The sequence below is a fragment of the Medicago truncatula genome, chromosome 8 (assembly GCF_003473485.1).
Source record: "Medicago truncatula cultivar Jemalong A17 chromosome 8, MtrunA17r5.0-ANR, whole genome shotgun sequence".
NCBI lineage: Eukaryota > Viridiplantae > Streptophyta > Magnoliopsida > Fabales > Fabaceae > Medicago > Medicago truncatula.
The window spans coordinates 22,349,114-22,372,202 of record NC_053049.1 but is presented as its reverse complement, the minus strand read 5'-3'; the positions used below and the strand labels follow the sequence as shown (position 1 = coordinate 22,372,202).

General features: G+C 39.1%; 1 protein-coding gene across 1 annotated transcript; it reads left to right on the top strand.

Moving 5' to 3' along the window:
* Positions 1-5,769: 5,769 nt before the first annotated feature.
* Positions 5,770-21,161, top strand: LOC120577493 (uncharacterized; the record flags this gene model as incomplete). Its single annotated transcript, XM_039829049.1, has 3 exons — positions 5,770-9,164; positions 9,443-12,902; positions 21,138-21,161. Coding segments are annotated over exons 1-3 (6,879 nt in total), but the record flags the coding sequence as incomplete, so codon positions are not given.
* Between the last annotated feature and the right edge of the window lie 1,928 nt (positions 21,162-23,089).

Here is a 23,089-nt window from a genome sequence, read left to right as displayed (position 1 = left end):
AAGTGCCAAGTCCACCAACGGACGCTTGAGTTTACCTTTTTTATCTTGTTTCAAGTCACCAAGTCCACCAACGGGCGCTTGAGTTTATGTTTTATTTTGTTTCAAGTCACCAAGTCCACCAACGGGCGCTTGAGTTTACTTTTTTATCTCTTTTCAAGTCACCAAGTCCACCAACGGGCGCTTGAGTTTACCTTTTATCTTGTTTCAAGTCACATTTATTTTTTATCTTGTTTCAAGTCACCAAGTCCACCAACGGGCGCTTGAATTTACCTTTTACCTTGTTTCAAGTCACCAAGTCCACCAACGGGCGCTTGAGTTTACTTTTTTATTTTGTTTCAAGTCACCAGTTCACCAACAGACGCTTGAGTTTACCTTTTTATCTTGTTTCAAGCTACCAGTCCACCAACGGACGCTTGAGTTTACTTTTTTATTTTGTTTCAAGTCACCAGTTCACCAACGGACGCTTGAGTTTACCTTTTTATCTTGTTTCAAGCTACCAGTCCACCAACGGACGCTTGAGTTTACCCTTTTATCTCATTTCAAACTGCCAAAGTCCACCAACGGACCGCTTGAGTTCACCACTTTATCATGTTTCAAACGTTGAAGTTCTAGGTCATCTGTCTTCATACAGCTATCATACAGATAGTAGACAATGTCTTTTTCGTTTTACCTTCATACAACTATCAATCCTGATAATAGGTAAAACCTACCATTTGTCTTCAAACAACTATCATACAGGTAGCGGGCAATCTTTTTCCCCAGTGAAACTACATTCCCCTAACAGAGTCGGATCCCCCTCTTCAACAAACTTGGGTATCCCGTTGTGGTTTCTCGTCTCAGTCAAGTCATCTTTGTCGTCCTACATTCATAATTACATCGAGAACATCTTAGGTCAAAATTGGTGCACTTTTGTATTTAAGTCTCTTCGGTCCGTCAAATCCAAGATTTCATCTTTAAATCTCCGGACGAAGAAACTTAAATAGGGGCATCTGTCATACCCCAATTTTTGACCTAAGATCACATTTCATTTGTCTTTTGGCCCGGAATTGTTTGCCTTTTTAGGAAAAATTTCGGCAGAGACGTATTTTAAATACCTCATTTTTTTTCATTTTTTTACCACTCTTTTTAGTCATTTTATTCTAGTCCTTTTCGTTTTATTATTATCATTATTTTATTATGTTGTTTGTTTTTATTTTTATTAAAAAAGGCATAAAATGAAAATTCATCAAGAATAGTCTACCAGAACGTTCTCCAGAACGTTTTGGTCGTACTGCGAGCGAAATAAAGTGACCTCATTATGTCCCATCAAATATGCCATTAGATTACAGCTGCACAACACCACATGTTTTGCTTCAAAAGTGCATGGAACTAAAAGAACGTTCTTGAGAACATTCTGGTGGAACTTCAAAGGGATAAGAATGACATCATCATGTTCCCTCATGTTGCCACCAGATCACAACTGTTTTTTCATCACGTGTGGTTGTCTCAAAAAGGAAAGGAACAACAAGAATGTTCTTAAGAACATTCTCCATGTGGCAAATTTTACAACTTGGACACTCTTGCTCTCAAAGCAACAAAGGACAGCACTTGTAGCTTTCAAAGAAGTGCCAAACAGCTGTAAAAACAAGTGGCCTCCAAACTTCTACAGCTTGCATTCACGTGTCCACCTTTTCTCTTTGCAAATTGGAAGTTCCAGAACGTTCTGGAGAACGTTCTGCATGAACAAAATTCACTTTTTTCTCATTCTTGCGCCCCAAGCAACAAAAACATAAGCACATGGGCTGTTTTTAACAAGGAAAACACAGCTGTTTTTGTCTGTGAAGCTCCAAGTCTTTCACCTCTATAAATACAAGCATACCTCAATGGTAAAAGAGAGGCTTACACACAAAGAATTGAATCTCTCTCAAAGTGAAGGTGCTCACTAATTTCAAACAAAGTTTTTTTTCTTCTTTCTTTCTTTCTTTTCTTTCTCATCACCATCAACAAACAAACACAAAACAACACACCCTCATTACCAAAACAAACAAAAATCAAACAAAACAACCCTCTTTTTTTTCTTTCTTTCTTCTACTCTCCCACAAAGGTATATCATCTCCCCTTTCTTTTCTTTCCTCCTTTTTCTTTTCCTTTTCACTTTTTCCTTTCGTTCTTGCTCTCTCTCTCTCTCTCTCTCTCTATATATATATATATATATATATATCTTTTGATTTATTTTTCACTAAAATACACACCTCAATCCAGAGTGCTCTGGTCCAAAATTAACTGTTAATATTATATTTTTATTCTCCAGAGTGCTCTGGTCCTAAATTAACTGTTAATATTTTATTTTTGTTTAATTTAATTATTCTCCAGAACAATCTGGTCCTTGTTAATTAAATTAATCCAGAGTGCTCTGGTCCTTGTTAATTAAATTAATCCAGAGTGCTCTGGTCCTAAGTTAATTGTTAATATTATATTTTTGTTCTCCAGAGTGTTCTGGTCCTATATATATTAAATACTATTTATCTTGTTGAACTAACGTAAACTAACAATCTTTTCTTCACACCCACACACTTTTATTTTTTATTGCTCTATTAGTTTAATTTTCAGTTATTATGCAAAAACAACAAAAACATTCAAATATCCAAAATTCACAAAAAGAACTTTTCACAATAAACCTTGATCTTAAATCAAGTGACCGTCTTTTTATTTTATTTTTCTTAATCAAATTTCAAATCAATTCTAATTCAACTTTAAGTCAGTTTTCTTCAATCTAAAAAACACAAATCAATTCTCATTTGCCATTTGGCTTTTTATTTCAAAACATATAAAAAACACCAAACAAATCAAACGTCAATTTCTACCCCGAACTACGAGGTTTTGATCCCTCACGGGTACGTAGGCAGAGGACGCTCGTCCTTCCAAATCAATTAAAAAACAATTTTCTTTTTTCTTTTCAACTTTCAACTAAAAAACATTTTTCTTTTTTTCTCTTCAATTAAAATCAATTTTCTTTTCTTTTTCAACTCATCATTCAATTCCATTTTCATCTATTTAAAAGCAAGCAAGTTTAAGCACAAAAAGTTAAATAAAATCAAGAGGTTCTCGTAGAGTACTACGAATATTTAGGGTGCTAATACCTTCCCTAAATATAACCAACCCCCGAACCCTAAATCTCTTCAAAATGGGTGGTTTGGAACTTTTTCCCCTTAAAAAAAATTTGTTCAGTCGTGAGATAAAAAGTGAGTCAAAAGCTAATCAAATGGCCTTGACATCCGAAAAATGGCGCGACAGAAATGGCGACTTCACTGGGGACCCCCCTAAGAGGGTTGAGCCTAACTTGACTTTATTTAAATTTTGTGCCATAACTTGCTTACAAATCAAAAAAATAAAAGATGGAAATATGAGTATATATATGTTCTTTCTTTTTCTTTCTTCTTTTAAACGGGAGTGATGAGATAAGTCCTACACCCGGGCTTGAGGGAAACATTAAGATAGGATGGTGATATAATCAAAGTGCTATTCCAAGAGTAATCTTGAGTGTTAGTACATGTGATAATCGCGCTCAATGGAGGTTCTTGGAAGTAATACTATGTTGACATGAGTAATCGTGTTTGACACTATTATTTTCAAGTAAACCGTCGAAGTTGAGGACCTTTAGTTACCTTTAACCCATCTTGGCCTTTTAGGACGTAGTGCGGTGGCTAATCAAGAGTAATCTTGAATTAGTTGATACGCGATACTACACCCAAACGAGACTTTCCTACAAATGTCATTGGATCAATAGTAATCTTGTAACCTGATAATATTTGGAAGTGGTTGTAGACTTTGGGAACTTGGTAGAACCCGTGATACAGGTACAAATGAAACCATAGTCCTTACCAAATGGCGTTATACCCTTGACTCCATCGTTATGGGCCTTAAACCTCACCATGTTTTCACCGTTTGTACAGCATAATCATGCATACATGCATTCATTCATAAATAACTTTTTTTTTCTCTCATCAAAATATCGAAGGACTAAAACAAATCTTTTGTAAACATCATAGGTATGAATCCTGTGACAAGAAGCACTAGGAAGTACTATTTCCGAAACCCAGATTTGTCAAACCTAAAGGAGCTAGGGAAAAGGGTGACTAATCCGGGAGATTTTCAAAATCGCCATGGAAGACTGCTTAACCTCCTCGAGACGAAGGTGGTACAAGGGATCCTCGATACTTTGGTCCAATTCTATGACCATTATTGCCATTGTTTCACTTTCCTCGACTACCAACTTGTCCCCACCCTTGAGGAATACTCCTACCTGATCGGTATACTGGTGTCTAACGAAGAACCGTTCAACGGCCTTGAGCCTGCTCCTAAACACGCAACCATTGCAAAGGCCCTTCACCTTGAAACATCCATTATAACGGCTAAACTTACCACCAAAGGAGGCCTTCTAGGTCTACCTGCCAAATTCCTCTTTGAAAAAGCCGTCGCTTTCGCCGATATGGGCAGTATTGATGCCTTTGAATCCATCCTTGCCCTACTCATATATGTTCTTTTGCTTTTCTCAGATGTCGCCAACTTTGTTAATATTAATGCCATCAAAATATTCCTAGCCAAAAACCCCGTCCCCACTTTGCTTGCCGATACATACCTCTCCATCCATGATCGAACCCAAAAAGGGCAAGGAACTATACTTTGTTGTGCACCCTTGTTGTACAAATGGTTTACCTTACATTTACCCAATCACTTCAAAACCAATCCAGAAAACACCCTTTGGTCACAAAAAACCATGTCCCTCGCTCCATCTGATATAGTTTGGTACAACCGAAATTATGACACCGGAACAATCATTGACAGTTGTGGAGAATTCTCTAACGTACCTCTTATCGGTATATGTGGGGGAATTAGCTATAACCCTATTCTTGCCAGGCGTCAGTTTGGGTACCCAATGGAGAAACCAAAGGATATCTCACTAGACGAGATATTCTACCTCAACCAAGAGGATAGCAAGGGCATGAGAGGAAAATTTATACAAGCTTGGCGTGCAGTTCATAAGAGGGAAAAAGGTCAGTTAGGAAGGAGGTCAGCTTTGATCTATGAATCTTACACTAAGTGGGTCATTGATAGAGCTGCAAAAAATGGAATACCTTATCCTCTACAAAGACTCCCATCTTCAACTACCCCATCTCCATCCTTACCCATGACTTCTAAAACCAAAGAGGAAGCTCAGTATCTGTTGACCGAGATGACCCGAGAAAAGGACATATGGAGAATGAGATATATGGAAGCCCAGAACAAGATTGGGACTCTAAAGGGACAAGTAGAACAGAAAGATCGTGAACTCTGCAAGATGAGGCAACAAATGATCAAGAGAGACGATCTACTCCAGGAGAAGGACAGATTGCTTGGAAAACATATCACTAAGAAGCAGCGTATGGATTTCATGGATTTGTTTGATGGTGCACATTCAGATTTCGAGGAGTAGTCTACTTTCCGGGCTCAAGAGTTTCCCAGCTGTTTTATCTTTATGTACTTCAAAAAGTCTATCCCTTGGCTTTGTTATTCAATGAAATTTTCAATTATGATGTTTACAAAATTACGTTTATAAGTCCTCTAAAAAAAAAAATGTGTCTATTTTTGCATAAGCATATCATGCATCATCTTGCATTTCATAGTCTCAAATCCAAGTCTCACACAAATTTTCTTCTCCAATCGAAGGTCAGTTCATTTCAAAAGGTGGCACCACGCATCCACTACAAGGCCACCCGTACACATTACACTCGAGCAGCTGTAAAGAGGAAAATGGATCATCTCGAGCAAGAAAATGGAGCGCTCCATGAAGAAGTGGAAGCCATGCAGATTAAGATGGGCGAAATGGCTGAAGTGATAAAGACAATGGCGGAAGCACAAGCTCAAGCTCAAGAACAAGCTCAGGTTCTAGCACAAGCCCAGGCTCAGGCTCTAGCTCAAGCTCATGCTCAGGCTCATACACAAGCCCAAGCACCTCCTCCTCCTCCTATCAGAACTCAGTTCGAAGCATCTTCCTCTGCTATCCCTGAATGGACAATATGTGCCGACACTCCGACACACTCTGCTCCACAACGTTCCACGCCTTGGTTCCCACCTTTTACTGCTGGCGAAATATTCCGTCCCATTGCTTGTGAAGCTCCGATGCCTACTTCTCAATATGCAACTCGAGCTCCTCCGCCTTTTGCAACAATTCCTCAAGCTACTATGACATACTCAGCACCTGCGATTCATGCTATCCCGCAAGATAACGAACCTATCTTCCATTCAAGGAGTATGAGGGCCTATGGTCAAGTGGAGGATTTACAAGAGAAGTATGATGAGATGTACCGTGAGATGAAAGCTCTTCGCGGGAAAGAAAGATTTGGAAAAACTGCTTATGACCTCTGCTTGGTGCCGAATGTCCAAATACCCCACAAGTTCAAGGTCCCTGATTTCGAGAAGTATAAAGGGAACTCCTGCCCTGAGGAACATCTGACAATGTATGCAAGAAGGATGTCCGCGTATGCTAAGGACGATCAGATCCTTATTTATTACTTCCAAGAGAGCTTGGCTAGTCCCGCCTCAAAGTGGTACATGAATCTGGACAAAACAAAGATCCAAACTTTCCATGATCTGTGTGAAGCTTTTGTGCAACAATACAATTATAATGTGGATATGGCTCCAGACCGAAGTGATCTTCAGGCTATGACTCAGGGGGACAAAGAAACATTCAAGGAGTATGCCCAACGATGGAGAGATACTGCTGCCCAAGTCAGCCTGCGTATAGAAGAGAAGGAGATGACCAAGCTCTTCTTGAAGACTCTCAATCAATTTTACTACGAGAAGATGGTCGGAAGTACGCCAAAGAACTTTGCCGAAATGGTTAGCATGGGTGTTCAATTGGAAGAAGGGGTCCGAGAAGGACGTTTGGTAAAGGATGGAACCTCTGCCAGTGGGACCAAGAAATTTGGGAACCACTTCCCGAGAAAGAAAGAACACGATGTTAATGTGGTAGCCCATGGAAGAACCCAACAAACTTATCCAGTCTACCAACACGTCGCTGCCATCACACCTACTGCCAATGTTATTCAACCACCAAATACCCAGCCTCGATTCCCACCATATTCTCAACAAAATCCTCAACACCAATATCCTCAACAAAATCCTCAACAATATCCTCAACAATATCCCCAACCACCATACCAGCAACGCCCATATCAACAACATCCCTATCAACAACAACGACCTCAACAACAAAGAATGCAAATTGACCCGATCCCCGTCACCTATGCAGAGCTACTTCCAGGGTTACTCAGAAATAACTCAGTCCAAACCATAGCACCTTCTCCAATACCAGAAAAACTGCCAACATGGTATAGAATGGACCAGACTTGTGCTTTTCATCAAGGGGGCCGAGGTCATAATATTGAAAATTGTTATGCCTTTAAGAATGTAGTGCAGAGGCTAATCAATGAGAAGAAGATAACCTTCACAGACTCAGCGCCAAATATTCAAACCAATCCATTGCCAAACCATGGTGCTGCAATTGTCAACATGGTCGAAGATTGCCAAAAGACTCATCATATTCTCGACGTTCAACGCATCCGAACACCTTTGGTCCCGTTACATGCCAAGTTATGCAAAGTGAACCTCTTTAAACATGATCATGATGTCTGCAAAGTGTGCCTTCTAAATCCCTGGGGTTGTCAGAAAGTGAAAGATGATATTCAAAGACTTTTGAACCAAGGAGGACTGGTTGTTGAAAGAAAATGTGATGATGTATGTGTTATAACTCCTGAAGAGCCTTTGGAAATATTTTACGACAGTCGGAAGACAATTGCTGCTCCTTTAGTGATCTGCTTGCGTGGTCCAATACCTTATACTTCCGAGAAGGCCATTCCTTACAAGTACAATGCCACTATGATAGAAGGTGGTCGTGAAGTTCCAATACCACTTTTGCATTCTGTGAGAAATATTACCGAAGATAGTAGAGTGCTGAGGAATGGGCGTGTTGTTCCTATAGTGTTCCCGAAGAAAGTTAGTGCTCCGGTAATTGAGGAGGCTCAAGCTAAGGATTCCAGTGTTGTCAAAGAGGTAAGCCAGTCGAATGGGGCCGGTGCAAGTACAGAGTTTGATGAGATTCTCAAGTTAATAAAGAAGAGCGAGTACAGGGTTGTTGACCAACTGATGCAAACTCCATCAAAAATATCCATAATGTCTTTGTTACTGAATTCTGAGGCCCATAAGGAAGCATTGATGAAGGTCTTAGAACAAGCTTTTGTAGACTATGATGTGAGCGTGAGTCAATTTGGTGGAATAGTGGGAAATATCACTGCATGTAACAACTTGAGTTTCAGTGATGAAGAGCTCCCGGCCGAAGGAAGGAACCATAACTTGGCTTTGCATATATCTGTGAATTGCAAGACCGATGCTTTGTCGAATGTACTAGTGGATACCGGGTCGTCTCTGAATGTGATGGCCAAAACAACTATTGCTCAACTCTCTTACCAAGGTACCCCTTTGAGACGAAGTGGGGTAATGGTAAAAGCTTTTGATGGTTCAAGGAAGGATGTTCTTGGAGAGGTGGTTCTGCCTATTACAATCGGGCCACAAGTTTTCCAGATTAATTTTCAAGTGATGGACATTCAGGCGTCATATAGTTGCCTACTGGGCCGACCCTGGATTCACGAGGCTGGGGCAGTAACGTCTACACTGCATCAAAAGTTGAAGTTCGTGAGGAATGGGAAGCTAGTAACGGTGAATGGTGAAGAGGCTTTGTTAGTGAGCCATTTGTCGTCTTTCTCTTTCATTGGGGCTGATAATGTTGAAGGGACGCCTTTTCAAGGATTTACCATGGAAGAAAAAAGTACCAGGAAGAGTGAGGCATCTATTTCTTCTCTGAAGGATGCTCAGAAAATGATACAAGCTGGAGGGTCTGCAAGCTGGGGAAAGTTGATTGAACTTCCAGAAAACAAACAACGAGAAGGGTTGGGTTTCTTTCCATCAGCTGATTTGTCCAAGACAAAGACCGTCGCCGAGCCGATAAAGGGTACTTTCCATAGTTCTGGGTTTATTCATGCAATTACTGAAGATGATCCTGAAGGAGTGCCACGAAGCTTTGTGACACAAAGGAGGTTTAGCCACAATTGGGTTGCTGTAGATGTTCCTTTTATTGCTCATTTGTCCAAGTAATGCACTTTGTCTCACCTTTTATGCTTTTTCAAAAAACAAAAAAAAATCCTTTTGCCCCGCCCCAAGCGAAAGTGAATCTATCTAGGGCTTTTTGCTTCAAGGAACTATCATCAATCAAATAAAATTGTCGTTTTGTTCCTGACTCTTTGCCTTGTTTTTTCTTGTATGTTTTTTAGAAAAAATGGTAATACAAAAAAACCAAAAAAAATAAAATATAATCACCTTCAAAAATCTGCATGTACTTATTTTCTAAAATCATCAATCATATATGCAGATTAAAAACCAATGAACCCGTTGAACAACATAACCCTATGATCTCTCCCAACTTTGAGTTCCCTGTGTATGAGGCGGAAGAAGAAGAGAACGAAGAGATTCCCGACGAAATCTCTCGGCTACTTGAACAAGAAAGAAAGATCATTCAGCCTTATAGGGAAGAATTAGAAGCAATCAACTTGGGTACCGAAGAAGACAAGAAGGAGATCAAGATTGGGGTATCACTTGAGGTAAGTGTCAGGAAGCGAGTGATAGAGCTTTTCATAGAATATGTTGATGTGTTCGCTTGGTCGTACCGAGATATGCCAGGTCTGGATACTGATATTGTGGTACACCATTTGCCTTTGAAGCCCGAGTGTCCGCCGGTCAAGCAGAAATTGAGAAGAACCCGTCCTGATATGGCCCTCAAGATCAAAGAGGAAGTGCAAAAACAGATCGATGCAGGTTTCCTCGTTACATCAAAATACCCTCAATGGCTAGCCAACATAGTGCCTGTTCCGAAGAAGGATGGCAAAGTCAGAATGTGTGTTGATTACCGTGACCTTAACAAAGCTAGTCCCAAAGATGATTTTCCATTACCTCATATTGATGTACTGGTTGACAACACTGCAAAATCCAAAGTGTTCTCCTTCATGGATGGTTTCTCCGGTTACAATCAGATCAAGATGGCGCCCGAAGACAGAGAGAAGACGTCTTTCATCACACCTTGGGGCACTTTATGTTACAGAGTAATGCCGTTCGGTTTGATCAATGCAGGAGCTACTTATCAAAGGGGTATGACTACTATCTTTCACGACATGATACACAAAGAGATTGAGGTTTATGTGGATGACATGATCGTCAAGTCAATCACTGAAGAACAACATGTTGAGTATTTGCTAAAGATGTTCCAACGGCTAAGAAAGTACAGACTTCGCCTGAATCCCAACAAGTGTACTTTTGGTGTCAGATCCGGAAAGCTTCTGGGCTTCATTGTTAGTCAGAAAGGTATTGAAGTAGATCCAGACAAGGTCAAAGCCATCAGAGAAATGCCAGCTCCACAAATAGAAAAACAAGTAAGGGGGTTTCTCGGACGACTGAATTACATCTCCCGTTTCATTTCTCATATGACTGCAACATGTGGGCCGATATTCAAACTCCTCCGCAAAGATCAAGGGATTGTTTGGACAGAAGATTGCCAGAAAACCTTTGATAGCATCAAAGTGTACTTACTAGAACCTCCGATTCTCATCCCTCCAGTTGAAGGAAGACCACTAATCATGTACCTAACTGTATTGGAAGATTCCATGGGTTGTGTGCTCGGACAACAAGATGAAACCGGAAGAAAGGAGCATGCCATTTATTATTTGAGCAAGAAGTTTACTGACTGTGAATCTCGCTATTCCATGCTCGAGAAAACCTGTTGTGCACTAGCCTGGGCTGCAAAACGCCTCCGCCACTATATGATTAGTCATACTACATGGTTGATATCTAAGATGGATCCGATCAAGTACATCTTTGAGAAACCCGCTTTGCCAGGAAGAATTGCCCGGTGGCAGATGTTATTATCCGAATATGATATTGAGTATCGTACCCAAAAAGCAATCAAAGGCAGTATCCTTGCTGATCACTTGGCTCACCAACCAATTGAAGACTATCAGCCCATCAAGTTCGACTTTCCTGATGAAGAGATTATGTATTTAAAGATGAAAGATTGTGATGAACCGCTACTCGGGGAAGGTCCAGATCCTGAATCAAAATGGGGTCTAATATTCGACGGAGCTGTTAATGCTTATGGTAGCGGAATTGGGGCAATCATTGTTACTCCTAAAGATACACACATCCCCTTCATGGCCAGGCTAACGTTCGACTGTACAAACAACATGGCAGAGTACGAAGCGTGTATTATGGGTATCGAAGAAGCCATTGATCTGAGAATCAAGAACCTCGACATTTATGGTGACTCAGCCCTCGTAATCAATCAAATCACAGGAGAATGGGAGACTCGTCACCCCGGCTTGGTTCCCTACAAAGACTATGCAAGACGATTACTGACTTTCTTCAACAAAGTCGAGCTACACCATATTCCTCGTGATGAAAACCAGATGGCGGATGCTCTGGCTACTTTGTCTTCGATGTACCAAGTAAATCGTCGGAATGAAGTGCCACTGATCCATATCAGACGTCTTGAGAGACCCGCTCATGTATTCGCCACTGAAGAAGTTGTTGATGACAAGCCATGGTTCCACGATATCAAATGTTTCCTTCAAAGGCAAGAGTATCCACTCGGAGCATCCAATAAAGACAAGAAGACTCTAAGAAGATTGTCTGGCAATTTCTTCCTAAACGGGGACATTTTGTATAAAAGAAACTTTGACATGGTGTTGCTCAGATGTGTTGACAAACATGAGGCAGACTTATTGATGCATGAAATACACGAAGGATCCTTTGGGACTCATTCTAGCGGACATACAATGGCCAAGAAGATACTGAGAGCAGGTTATTACTGGATGACAATGGAAGCCGATTGTTACAAGCATGCCAGGAAGTGTTATAAGTGTCAAATCTATGCCGATAAGATTCATGTGCCGCCGACTGCACTCAATTTTCTTTCCTCTCCGTGGCCGTTCTCTATGTGGGGCATTGACATGATTGGGAGGATTGAACCCAAAGCTTCAAATGGGCACCGCTTCATTTTAGTGGCTATTGACTATTTCACCAAGTGGGTTGAAGCTGCATCCTATGCTAATGTGACCAAACAAGTGGTAGTCAAGTTTATCAAGAATCATATTATCTGCCGTTATGGTGTCCCTAGCCGGATAATTACAGACAACGGGACGAATCTGAACAACAAGATGATGAAAGAGTTGTGTGATGATTTCAAAATCGAGCACCATAATTCTTCGCCTTACAGACCTCAGATGAATGGTGCTGTCGAAGCTGCAAATAAGAACATAAAGAAGATCGTCCAGAAGATGGTGGTGACTTATAAGGACTGGCATGAGATGCTTCCCTTTGCATTACATGGATATCGTACTTCAGTACGCACATCAACAAGGGCAACCCCTTTCTCTTTGGTATACGGCATGGAGGCAGTGCTTCCCGTAGAAGTTGAGATTCCTTCGATGAGAGTTTTAATGGAGGCTGAATTATCAGAGGCTGAGTGGGTTCAAAGTAGGTACGACCAGTTGAATCTAATCGAAGAAAAACGCATGGCTGCTCTTTGTCATGGTCAGTTATATCAGAAGAGGATGAAGCAGACTTTTGACAAGAAAGTTCGTCCCCGTGAATTCAAAGAAGGTGACCTCGTGCTCAAAAAGATCTTGACCTTCCAACCCGACTCTAGGGGCAAATGGACGCCTAACTATGAAGGTCCGTATGTTGTCCAGAAAGCCTTCTCAGGTGGTGCCATGATCCTTCAAACCATGGATGGTGAAGAACTTCCACGTCCTGTAAACACAGATGTAGTCAAGAAATACTTTGTCTAAAAATTATAAGAACAGCTCGGTAAGTCGAAAACCCGAAAAGGGCGGCTTAGGCAAAAATGAGCGTCTTGGTGGGCTGAAAACTCGAAAGGGCGGCCCAGGCAAAAATTAGAGACATTAAACAGAAATCTTTATCCTGATAGGCTGAAAATCCGAAAGGGCGGTCTATGCAAAAGTTAAGGATAAAAAGAAAAGTTCAAAGTAACTGCATTCAGTCAAGCACAATCCACTTGGGGCATGCCTACCATCAAAGAATCTCCAAATCTGAAGCACCAAAAGCAGCGAAATTCAAAGTTGTACGGGAGAATGGGGATATGAAGTTCAATGTACCTTTCCATTTTAAAATTACCATTTTTTTCAAATCTTGTAAAAAAAAAAAAAAAAAAAAAAAAAAAATCCATGAAGTCATGCCATCGGCAGGCTGTCATTCAATCAATAATATTTGAGCCTTTGCCCCTTTATTTGAAATTCCCCTTTTATTCTATTTTTCCAAAGTTCTTTCCATTTTTTTTGATGATAATGTTTTGAAGCAAAATTCTTAAAAAAAAAAAAAAAAACATTTCTTCATGAAAAAGAGCATAAACAAATAAGTGCCGCTTAGGACGCGAGGGTAAAAGAAGTCTGCGTTAACACAAGTGGTTAGACCCCACCAGACAAGCATGGCTAGGCATTGTAAAAATTCAAAAAGGGGCACGACGACGGAAGTATGTCAATGGAAGAACATTCTGTATCAGCTTACAAAGGGCGACTTCTTGCAGACGTTTAATGGGTTCTCTCCAAAGAAGACGCATGTTGTTACTTTGTCCCCAATGAGATCATCTCTAAGGAAGTTTGCCGAGTGTTAGTACTGCAACATCAGTCCATTTCCCACCTTACCAATCATGTCTCATTTCACCGAGTCCATCTATCACATACAATAGATACACTCATACAAGATACATTCATACATCCATACATCCATGTATCAACACTTTCATGTATTCTTACACAGCGTATGCATCGCATCATTCGTACATAGTTGCATTAATCACACAAAGTTTTGTTTAATAATGCCCCCTTAGTTTGGTTTTCATCATTATGCCAAGTGCCAAGTCCACCAACGGACGCTTGAGTTTACCTTTTTTATCTTGTTTCAAGTCACCAAGTCCACCAACGGGCGCTTGAGTTTATGTTTTATTTTGTTTCAAGTCACCAAGTCCACCAACGGGCGCTTGAGTTTACTTTTTTATCTCTTTTCAAGTCACCAAGTCCACCAACGGGCGCTTGAGTTTACCTTTTATCTTGTTTCAAGTCACATTTATTTTTTATCTTGTTTCAAGTCACCAAGTCCACCAACGGGCGCTTGAATTTACCTTTTACCTTGTTTCAAGTCACCAAGTCCACCAACGGGCGCTTGAGTTTACTTTTTTATTTTGTTTCAAGTCACCAGTTCACCAACGGACGCTTGAGTTTACCTTTTTATCTTGTTTCAAGCTACCAGTCCACCAACGGACGCTTGAGTTTACTTTTTTATTTTGTTTCAAGTCACCAGTTCACCAACGGACGCTTGAGTTTACCTTTTTATCTTGTTTCAAGCTACCAGTCCACCAACGGACGCTTGAGTTTACCCTTTTATCTCATTTCAAACTGCCAAAGTCCACCAACGGACCGCTTGAGTTCACCACTTTATCATGTTTCAAACGTTGAAGTTCTAGGTCATCTGTCTTCATACAGCTATCATACAGATAGTAGACAATGTCTTTTTCGTTTTACCTTCATACAACTATCAATCCTGATAATAGGTAAAACCTACCATTTGTCTTCAAACAACTATCATACAGGTAGCGGGCAATCTTTTTCCCCAGTGAAACTACATTCCCCTAACAGAGTCGGATCCCCCTCTTTAACAAACTTGGGTATCCCGTTGTGGTTTCTCGTCTCAGTCAAGTCATCTTTGTCGTCCTACATTCATAATTACATCGAGAACATCTTAGGTCAAAATTGGTGCACTTTTGTATTTAAGTCTCTTCGGTCCGTCAAATCCAAGATTTCATCTTTAAATCTCCGGACGAAGAAACTTAAATAGGGGCATCTGTCATACCCCAATTTTTGACCTAAGATCACATTTCATTTGTCTTTTGGCCCGGAATTGTTTGCCTTTTTAGGAAAAATTTCGGCAGAGACGTATTTTAAATACCTCATTTTTTGTTCATTTTTTTTACCACTCTTTTTAGTCATTTTATTCTAGTCCTTTTCGTTTTATTATTATCATTATTTTATTATGTTGTTTGTTTTTATTTTTATTAAAAAAGGCATAAAATGAAAATTCATCAAGAATAGTCTACCAGAACGTTCTCCAGAACGTTTTGGTCGTACTGCGAGCGAAATAAAGTGACCTCATTATGTCCCATCAAATATGCCATTAGATTACAGCTGCACAACACCACACGTTTTGCTTCAAAAGTGCATGGAACTAAAAGAACGTTCTTGAGAACATTCTGGTGGAACTTCAAAGGGATAAGAATGACATCATCATGTTCCCTCATGTTGCCACCAGATCACAACTGTTTTTTCATCACGTGTGGTTGTCTCAAAAAGGAAAGGAACAACAAGAATGTTCTTAAGAACATTCTCCATGTGGCAAATTTTACAACTTGGACACTCTTGCTCTCAAAGCAACAAAGGACAGCACTTGTAGCTTTCAAAGAAGTTCCAAACAGCTGTAAAAACAAGTGGCCTCCAAACTTCTACAGCTTGCATTCACGTGTCCACCTTTTCTCTTTGCAAATTGGAAGTTCCAGAACGTTCTGGAGAACGTTCTGCATGAACAAAATTCACTTTTTTCTCATTCTTGCGCCCCAAGCAACAAAAACATAAGCACATGGGCTGTTTTTAACAAGGAAAACACAGCTGTTTTTGTCTGTGAAGCTCCAAGTCTTTCACCTCTATAAATACAAGCATACCTCAATGGTAAAAGAGAGGCTTACACACAAAGAATTGAATCTCTCTCAAAGTGAAGGTGCTCACTACTTTCAAACAAAGTTTTTTTTCTTCTTTCTTTCTTTCTTTTCTTTCTCATCACCATCAACAAACAAACACAAAACAACACACCCTCATTACCAAAACAAACAAAAATCAAACAAAACAACCCTCTTTTTTTTCTTTCTTTCTTCTACTCTCCCACAAAGGTATATCATCTCCCCTTTCTTTTCTTTCCTCCTTTTTCTTTTCCTTTTCACTTTTTCCTTTCGTTCTTGCTCTCTCTCTCTCTCTCTCTCTCTCTATATATATATATATATATATATCTTTTGATTTATTTTTCACTAAAATACACACCTCAATCCAGAGTGCTCTGGTCCAAAATTAACTGTTAATATTATATTTTTATTCTCCAGAGTGCTCTGGTCCTAAATTAACTGTTAATATTTTATTTTTGTTTAATTTAATTATTCTCCAGAACAATCTGGTCCTTGTTAATTAAATTAATCCAGAGTGCTCTGGTCCTTGTTAATTAAATTAATCCAGAGTGCTCTGGTCCTAAGTTAATTGTTAATATTATATTTTTGTTCTCCAGAGTGTTCTGGTCCTATATATATTAAATACTATTTATCTTGTTGAACTAACGTAAACTAACAATCTTTTCTTCACACCCACACACTTTTATTTTTTATTGCTCTATTAGTTTAATTTTCAGTTATTATGCAAAAACAACAAAAACATTCAAATATCCAAAATTCACAAAAAGAACTTTTCACAATAAACCTTGATCTTAAATCAAGTGACCGTCTTTTTATTTTATTTTTCTTAATCAAATTTCAAATCAATTCTAATTCAACTTTAAGTCAGTTTTCTTCAATCTAAAAAACACAAATCAATTCTCATTTGCCATTTGGCTTTTTATTTCAAAACCTTTTTCAAAACATATAAAAAACACCAAACAAATCAAACGTCAATTTCTACCCCGAACTACGAGGTTTTGATCCCTCACGGGTACGTAGGCAGAGGACGCTCGTCCTTCCAAATCAATTAAAAAACAATTTTCTTTTTTTCTTTTCAACTTTCAACTAAAAAACATTTTTCTTTTTTTCTCTTCAATTAAAATCAATTTTCTTTTCTTTTTCAACTCATCATTCAATTCCATTTTCATCTATTTAAAAGCAAGCAAGTTTAAGCACAAAAAGTTAAATAAAATCAAGAGGTTCTCGTAGAGTACTACGAATATTTAGGGTGCTAATACCTTCCCTAAATATAACCAACCCCCGAACCCTAAATCTCTTCAAAATGGGTGGTTTGGAACTTTTTCCCCTTAAAAAAGATTTGTTCGGTCGTGAGATAAAAAGTGAGTCAAAAGCTAATCAAATGGCCTTGACATCTGAAAAATGGCGCGACAATACTTATGATGACGATTGGTACCACATGCATATAAGAGTCTAAGTTGCATTGTCGCATTGTCGAGTTTAAAGCTGTTTATGCCATTGATGAAGACTGAAGTTATGATTATGTGATAAATGTTTATCAACTATGTTATGTTGTTCAAGACTAATTAAGATGTTGATTATGAATTGAAATTACATTGATTAATGTTATTGTATTATGAAGTCTCACCCCTTCTGCTTGAAAATGTTGCTCTTCGTATGAGTAACTTGCAGGTGATCGTGCTTAAGTGTGCAGTTTGCTGTTGTGAGTGGCCTTGGCTCACTGTGTCGTCTAGGTCGCTCTGATACGTAACGGGATAGGGTTTTATGTTATGCATGCTTCATTCTCTTACGTGACTATTATGTTATTTTTATAATATTATGGATTATGATTTGAAATATTTTGATGGGGCCTGCGTGCCAAAACGTTTTATGGATTATGACATAATTTCCGCTGCAATGTTTAAGTTATTTGGTTAAATTGTTATTTAACTGGTTTTGATTAAGTTTAATGTGATATCCCGTTTGTTTATGCTGTTTACTCTGATAACTGTTTAAGGAATTTTTATATTGGGAAAACGGGGTGTTACAATTGGTATCAGAGCAGGTCGGTCTGTCCGGTCAATTAGAAGAGTCTTGTTGAGTCTTAGTAATATTTATATTACTATCTTATGTTATTGTTGCTGCTTGTTGTAGAATATCAGAAATGGCTGGAAGAAACGACGCTGCGATTGCTGCTGCACTAGATATTATAGTGTAACACCCCGACAAGTATCTCAAAAGAGTTTATCAAGCATAAATTATCATGGCAGTTCACGTAAAAGAATGAAGCATGTTATAGCATTAACCCCATCCCGTTACGTATCAGAGCGACCTAGACGACACAGTGAGGCAAGGCCACTCACAGAAGCAACTGCACACTAAGCACGATCACCTGCAAGTTACCCATACGAAGGGCAACATTTTCAAGCAGAAGGGGTGAGATTTCATAATAAAATAACATTAATCAATGTAATTGCGAATCATAAATTAACATCATAATCATTCCATTATTAACTTTGCATAAATGCTAAACAGTTATCACGTAATCATATATCCAATCATTATAAACAACATAACATAATCAATGAACACTTATCACGTAATCACATATCCATTCATCATCAACAAGGCATCTTAATCATGACAATGTGACAATGCTCCTAGACTCCTTATATGCATGTGGTACCAATCGTCATCATAAGTATTAATATACTTTAATCGTGCGGAGGACAAAGCTCCTATAAAACGTGCGGAGGACAAAGCTCCTAATTTTCGTGGTGAGGACAAAGCTCAATGATATGCTATGCATGGACACATATGAACAAAACAACGTAATCGACTTATCAACATGCATCCAATAATTTGGAGCTAAACTTCATCATATACTTATGCACTTAGTTAAACAACGGAAGCAGCATAAACAAGTCACATATCAAGATGATATCATTATATCAATAGCACATAAATTGCATTATTATCACATCTTCTCATTTTGCATGAATATACAATACAATAGTTCTTAACCAATTAATATTAATATAACTTAAACAACTCTACAGTCTGCATTAAACAACATCACTAGGTCTCATTACCAGTTAGGGGTTCACTCTTGATCAACAAGTTCGACACAGATCGCACAAACACATAATCAAGTTCATCCTGGTTGTACTCGCGAGGCGAGAGCTCTTACTCGCCATGGCGAGTACCACTCAACTCCCAAACTAAGGTCGTTATGGGTTCCCTCTGATCCTACATTCATTCCTAATCAATACTAGGTATGTTCAGGTACTCAAGGGTATACAAGGTTCAACTAAAAAGGTCGAAACACGAAACATGACATGCTCTCTGCCTGAGCTCGCGAGGCGAGAAAGGGTTGCTCGCCATGGCGAGTTGGACCAAACAACTCGCGAGGCGAAGGAAAGGGGCTCGCGTGGCGAGCGATGAAGTTCATCACTCGCGAGGCGAGGATCATCACTCGCCGTGGCGAGCGATGAACAGAAGCACGGGCAGACTAGGGTTTTTCTCAAAAATCCATCACACAACATGGTTCAAAGCCTAATTTTGATTCCAGAATTCATCCTAAACATATTCTAAGGTTAAAGGACGGTTTCTACATCAATCTAAACAAGTTTTACCGTTTGATCATCAATTTTTAGGGTTTTAACCTAATTCCAAAACTTTTCTAAATCAATCCTAACTTTGTCAATTAATCATCAGAATTACAACAATCAATGCTATTGAATTACTAGTCTCACCCTTACCTTGAATGAAGAAAACCGCAGCACTCTACCTTGATTCCTCCAGACTTGGCTTTTCTCCCTTCTTCCAAAAGTTTTCACGTACAATGAGTTTCTAAAATATTAGGTCTTCTCCTATTTATATCTTTTTCTAATTACTTATCTTATCTCACTTTCTCCCCCAAAACTATCTAAAATATCAAAACAGCCCTCAACTAAATATTTTATATTATTTTCAAATCTTTATTTTATTTAACAATAAAATAATTCCCATATCATAATCAAATCCTTCAATACTCATAACTTAACACGTCATCGATCAAATCATCAAAACATACCAAAATCATGCATATACTATATAGTTATAATATAATTGCCTAATCTCGATTAAATAACGATTAAACGAAAGTGGGCGTTACAACTCTCCCCCACTTAAAAGATTTTCGTCCTCGAAAATTTACCTCAAGCAAACATCTCTGGATAAGACTCCAGCATCTTACTCTCAAGCTCCCACGTCAAGCTTTCACCAGTCGCTCCCGACCAAACGACTCTCACGAGAGGTATCTCCTTGCCTCTCAACGTCTTCACTTTACGATCATCAATCCTCAACGGTAAAGTCTCTACCGTAAGGTTGTCTCTAATTTGCACATCGTCGCTTTGGATTACATGAGATGGATCCGGAACATACTTTTGAAGTTGCGACACATGGAAAACGTTGTGCAAATTCGAAAGATGCGGCGGTAAACCCACTCGGTAAGCCACCGTTCCAACTCTTTCCAATATCTGATACGGACCAATGAACTTTGGGGTCAACTTCTTTGACTTCAAAGCACGTCCTACACCAGTCATAGGAGTGACTCTCAAAATCACGTGGTCTCCTTCCTGAAATTCAAGATCTTTTCTACGCTTATCATGATAACTCTTTTGTCGACTCTGCGACGCCTTCATTTTCTCTTGGATCATCTGAACTTTCTCAGTAGTTTGCTGAACAATCTCTGGTCCTAAGACCACTCTTTCTCCTGATTCAAACCAACACAACGGAGTTCTGCATCTCCGACCATACAAAGCCTCGAACGGTGCCATTCCAATACTAGAATGATAACTATTATTTTAAGTGAACTCGATGAACGGAAGATGACTATCCCAAGTTCCTCCTTGCTCAAGAACACAAATTCTCAACAAATCCTCTAGCGACTGAATTGTCCTCTCCGACTGACCATCTGTCTGTGGATGATACGCCGAACTCAATCTCAACTTCGAACCCAAGGCCTCTTGCAAACTTTTCCAAAATCTAGAAGTAAATCTTGGATCTCTATCTGATACAATGCTCGAAGGAACACCATGCAGCTTCACAATCTCTTTGATGTAAATCTCTGCCAACTGGGCAACAGGAAAACTAATATTAATAGGTAGGAAATGAGCTGACTTCGTCAACCTATCAACAATAACCCAAATTGCGTCGCTCCCTCTCGGAGTATTCGGCAAACTCGTCACAAAATCCATCGATATACTATCCCATTTCCATTCTGGCACATCTAAAGGTACCATCATTCCAGCAGGTTTCTGATGCTCAACTTTCGACTTCTGACAAACTAAACAGGAATACACAAACTGTGCCACATCTCGTTTCAAACCAGACCACCAGAAAATCTTCTTTAGATCATGATACATCTTCGTAGCTCCCGGATGAATACTCAAGCTACTTCTATGACTCTCTTCAAGAATCATCTTCTTAATCTCTTCATTGTCTGGGATACAAATTCTTCCTCGGAATCTCAACACACCTTGATCATCGATTTTAAAATCACTGTCTTCAGTCTGATCTCTAGCAACCAACAAGTCCTCAAACTTTACATCAACTTTCTGTGCTTCCTTGATACTTTTCAGAAATTCACTATCAATCTTCAGCATACCCAGTTTCACACTCTGAGGTGACCATAACGCGTTCTGAAAGCTGTCTTCTGCATATCCTCATCCTTTACTTTAATCTGGTGATAACCTGACCTCAAATCAATCTTGCTGAAAGCTCGTGCACCCACTAGCTGATCCATCAAATCATCAATTCTCGGAAGTGGATACCTATTCTTGATAGTTACCTTGTTCAACTGTCGATAATCAATACACAATCGCATACTACCATCTTTCTTCTTTACTAGCAAAACCGGCGCTCCCCAAGGTGAAACACTTGGTCTAACAAACTTCTTCTCAAGCAAGTCTTCCAACTGTTTCTTCAACTCAGATAACTCAGAAGCAGACATACGATAAGGTGCCATCGAGACCGGCTTCGTTCCAGGAACAAGATCAATAGAAAACTCAACTTCTCTCTCTGGAGGCACATCAGGAATCTCATCTGGAAAAACTTCAGGAAATTCACACACCACCGGTAACCTATCAATCACTGCTTGATTCTCAATAGATAAAGTTGTAACGCCCTAGTCGTTATTTATTTATTTTTAGAGTTATTTAGAGTCTTTTATGCATTTTATGAAATTATGTGTGACTTATTTGATGTGTTATTTTATTTATATGATTTAATTTAATATAAATAGAATAAAATGAATAATAGAGTTATTTAGGAGGTTAGGGATTAATTAGAAATTAATAGAATTTAGGGGAGGTTTAATGTAATAAGAGGAGTTACACTTTAGGAAAGAAAAGAAAAGAAAAAAAAGTGAGAAAACTGTTTTAACGTGAAAACAAATGGGAGAAGAAAAAGCTAGGCAAAGGAGAAGACCAAGAGAGAAGAGCTTAGAAATTGGTTTGCTGCACTTTATCTTTGCAATTCTAAGGTAAGGGTGGGATCATCTTTCAATAATGATAATATATGATTTCTGAAAATTAAGCAATTTAACTGTTTTTATGGTAAAAAAATTGGGAAATTAGGGTTAATGGCAATTTTGAAGAAAATGTGTAAGATTTAGGTTTATAATGTTGTATTTGATGATTAATATGATTTCCTACTCTGTATTGGTGATGTTGATCATAATTGGATGAAGGTAGAATATAATGGATGAAGTTTTGAAAGTTCTGAATGAATGTTTGATTTGAATGAATTGTTGTTGTTGATGTTGAATTGCTGTTCTTTTGATAGCTGGTTGTATATGGGACTTGTAAACATTTCAGGAAAACGTTTTGGGTGAATTGGGGATTAAAATTGGGTTTTTGGAGTGAGGAGAGGTCTGAAAATCGTAGCTTTTACCCTGCCCAGACGATTGGTCGCTTAAGCGAAGCATCCGTCGCTTAAGCGAACATTCATGTGAACTACCCAGATTGTGATTTTACCCATTCGCTTAAGCGAACAGTGAGCGAACTGGTAAGCGAAAATTAAGTTTGATTCTGTCCAAAGTTCGCCCAAGCGAACCGTGAGCGACCCGTAAGCGAACTGAACCCAGACCTACTGTAAGTTGGTCGCTTAAGCAAGCTAGCCGTCGCTTAAGCGAACTGAGTGTTAGTTAGCCTTTTTTTTCTGAATCTTGCTTCACACACTAAGGGATCCTTTTGAGTATTTCTA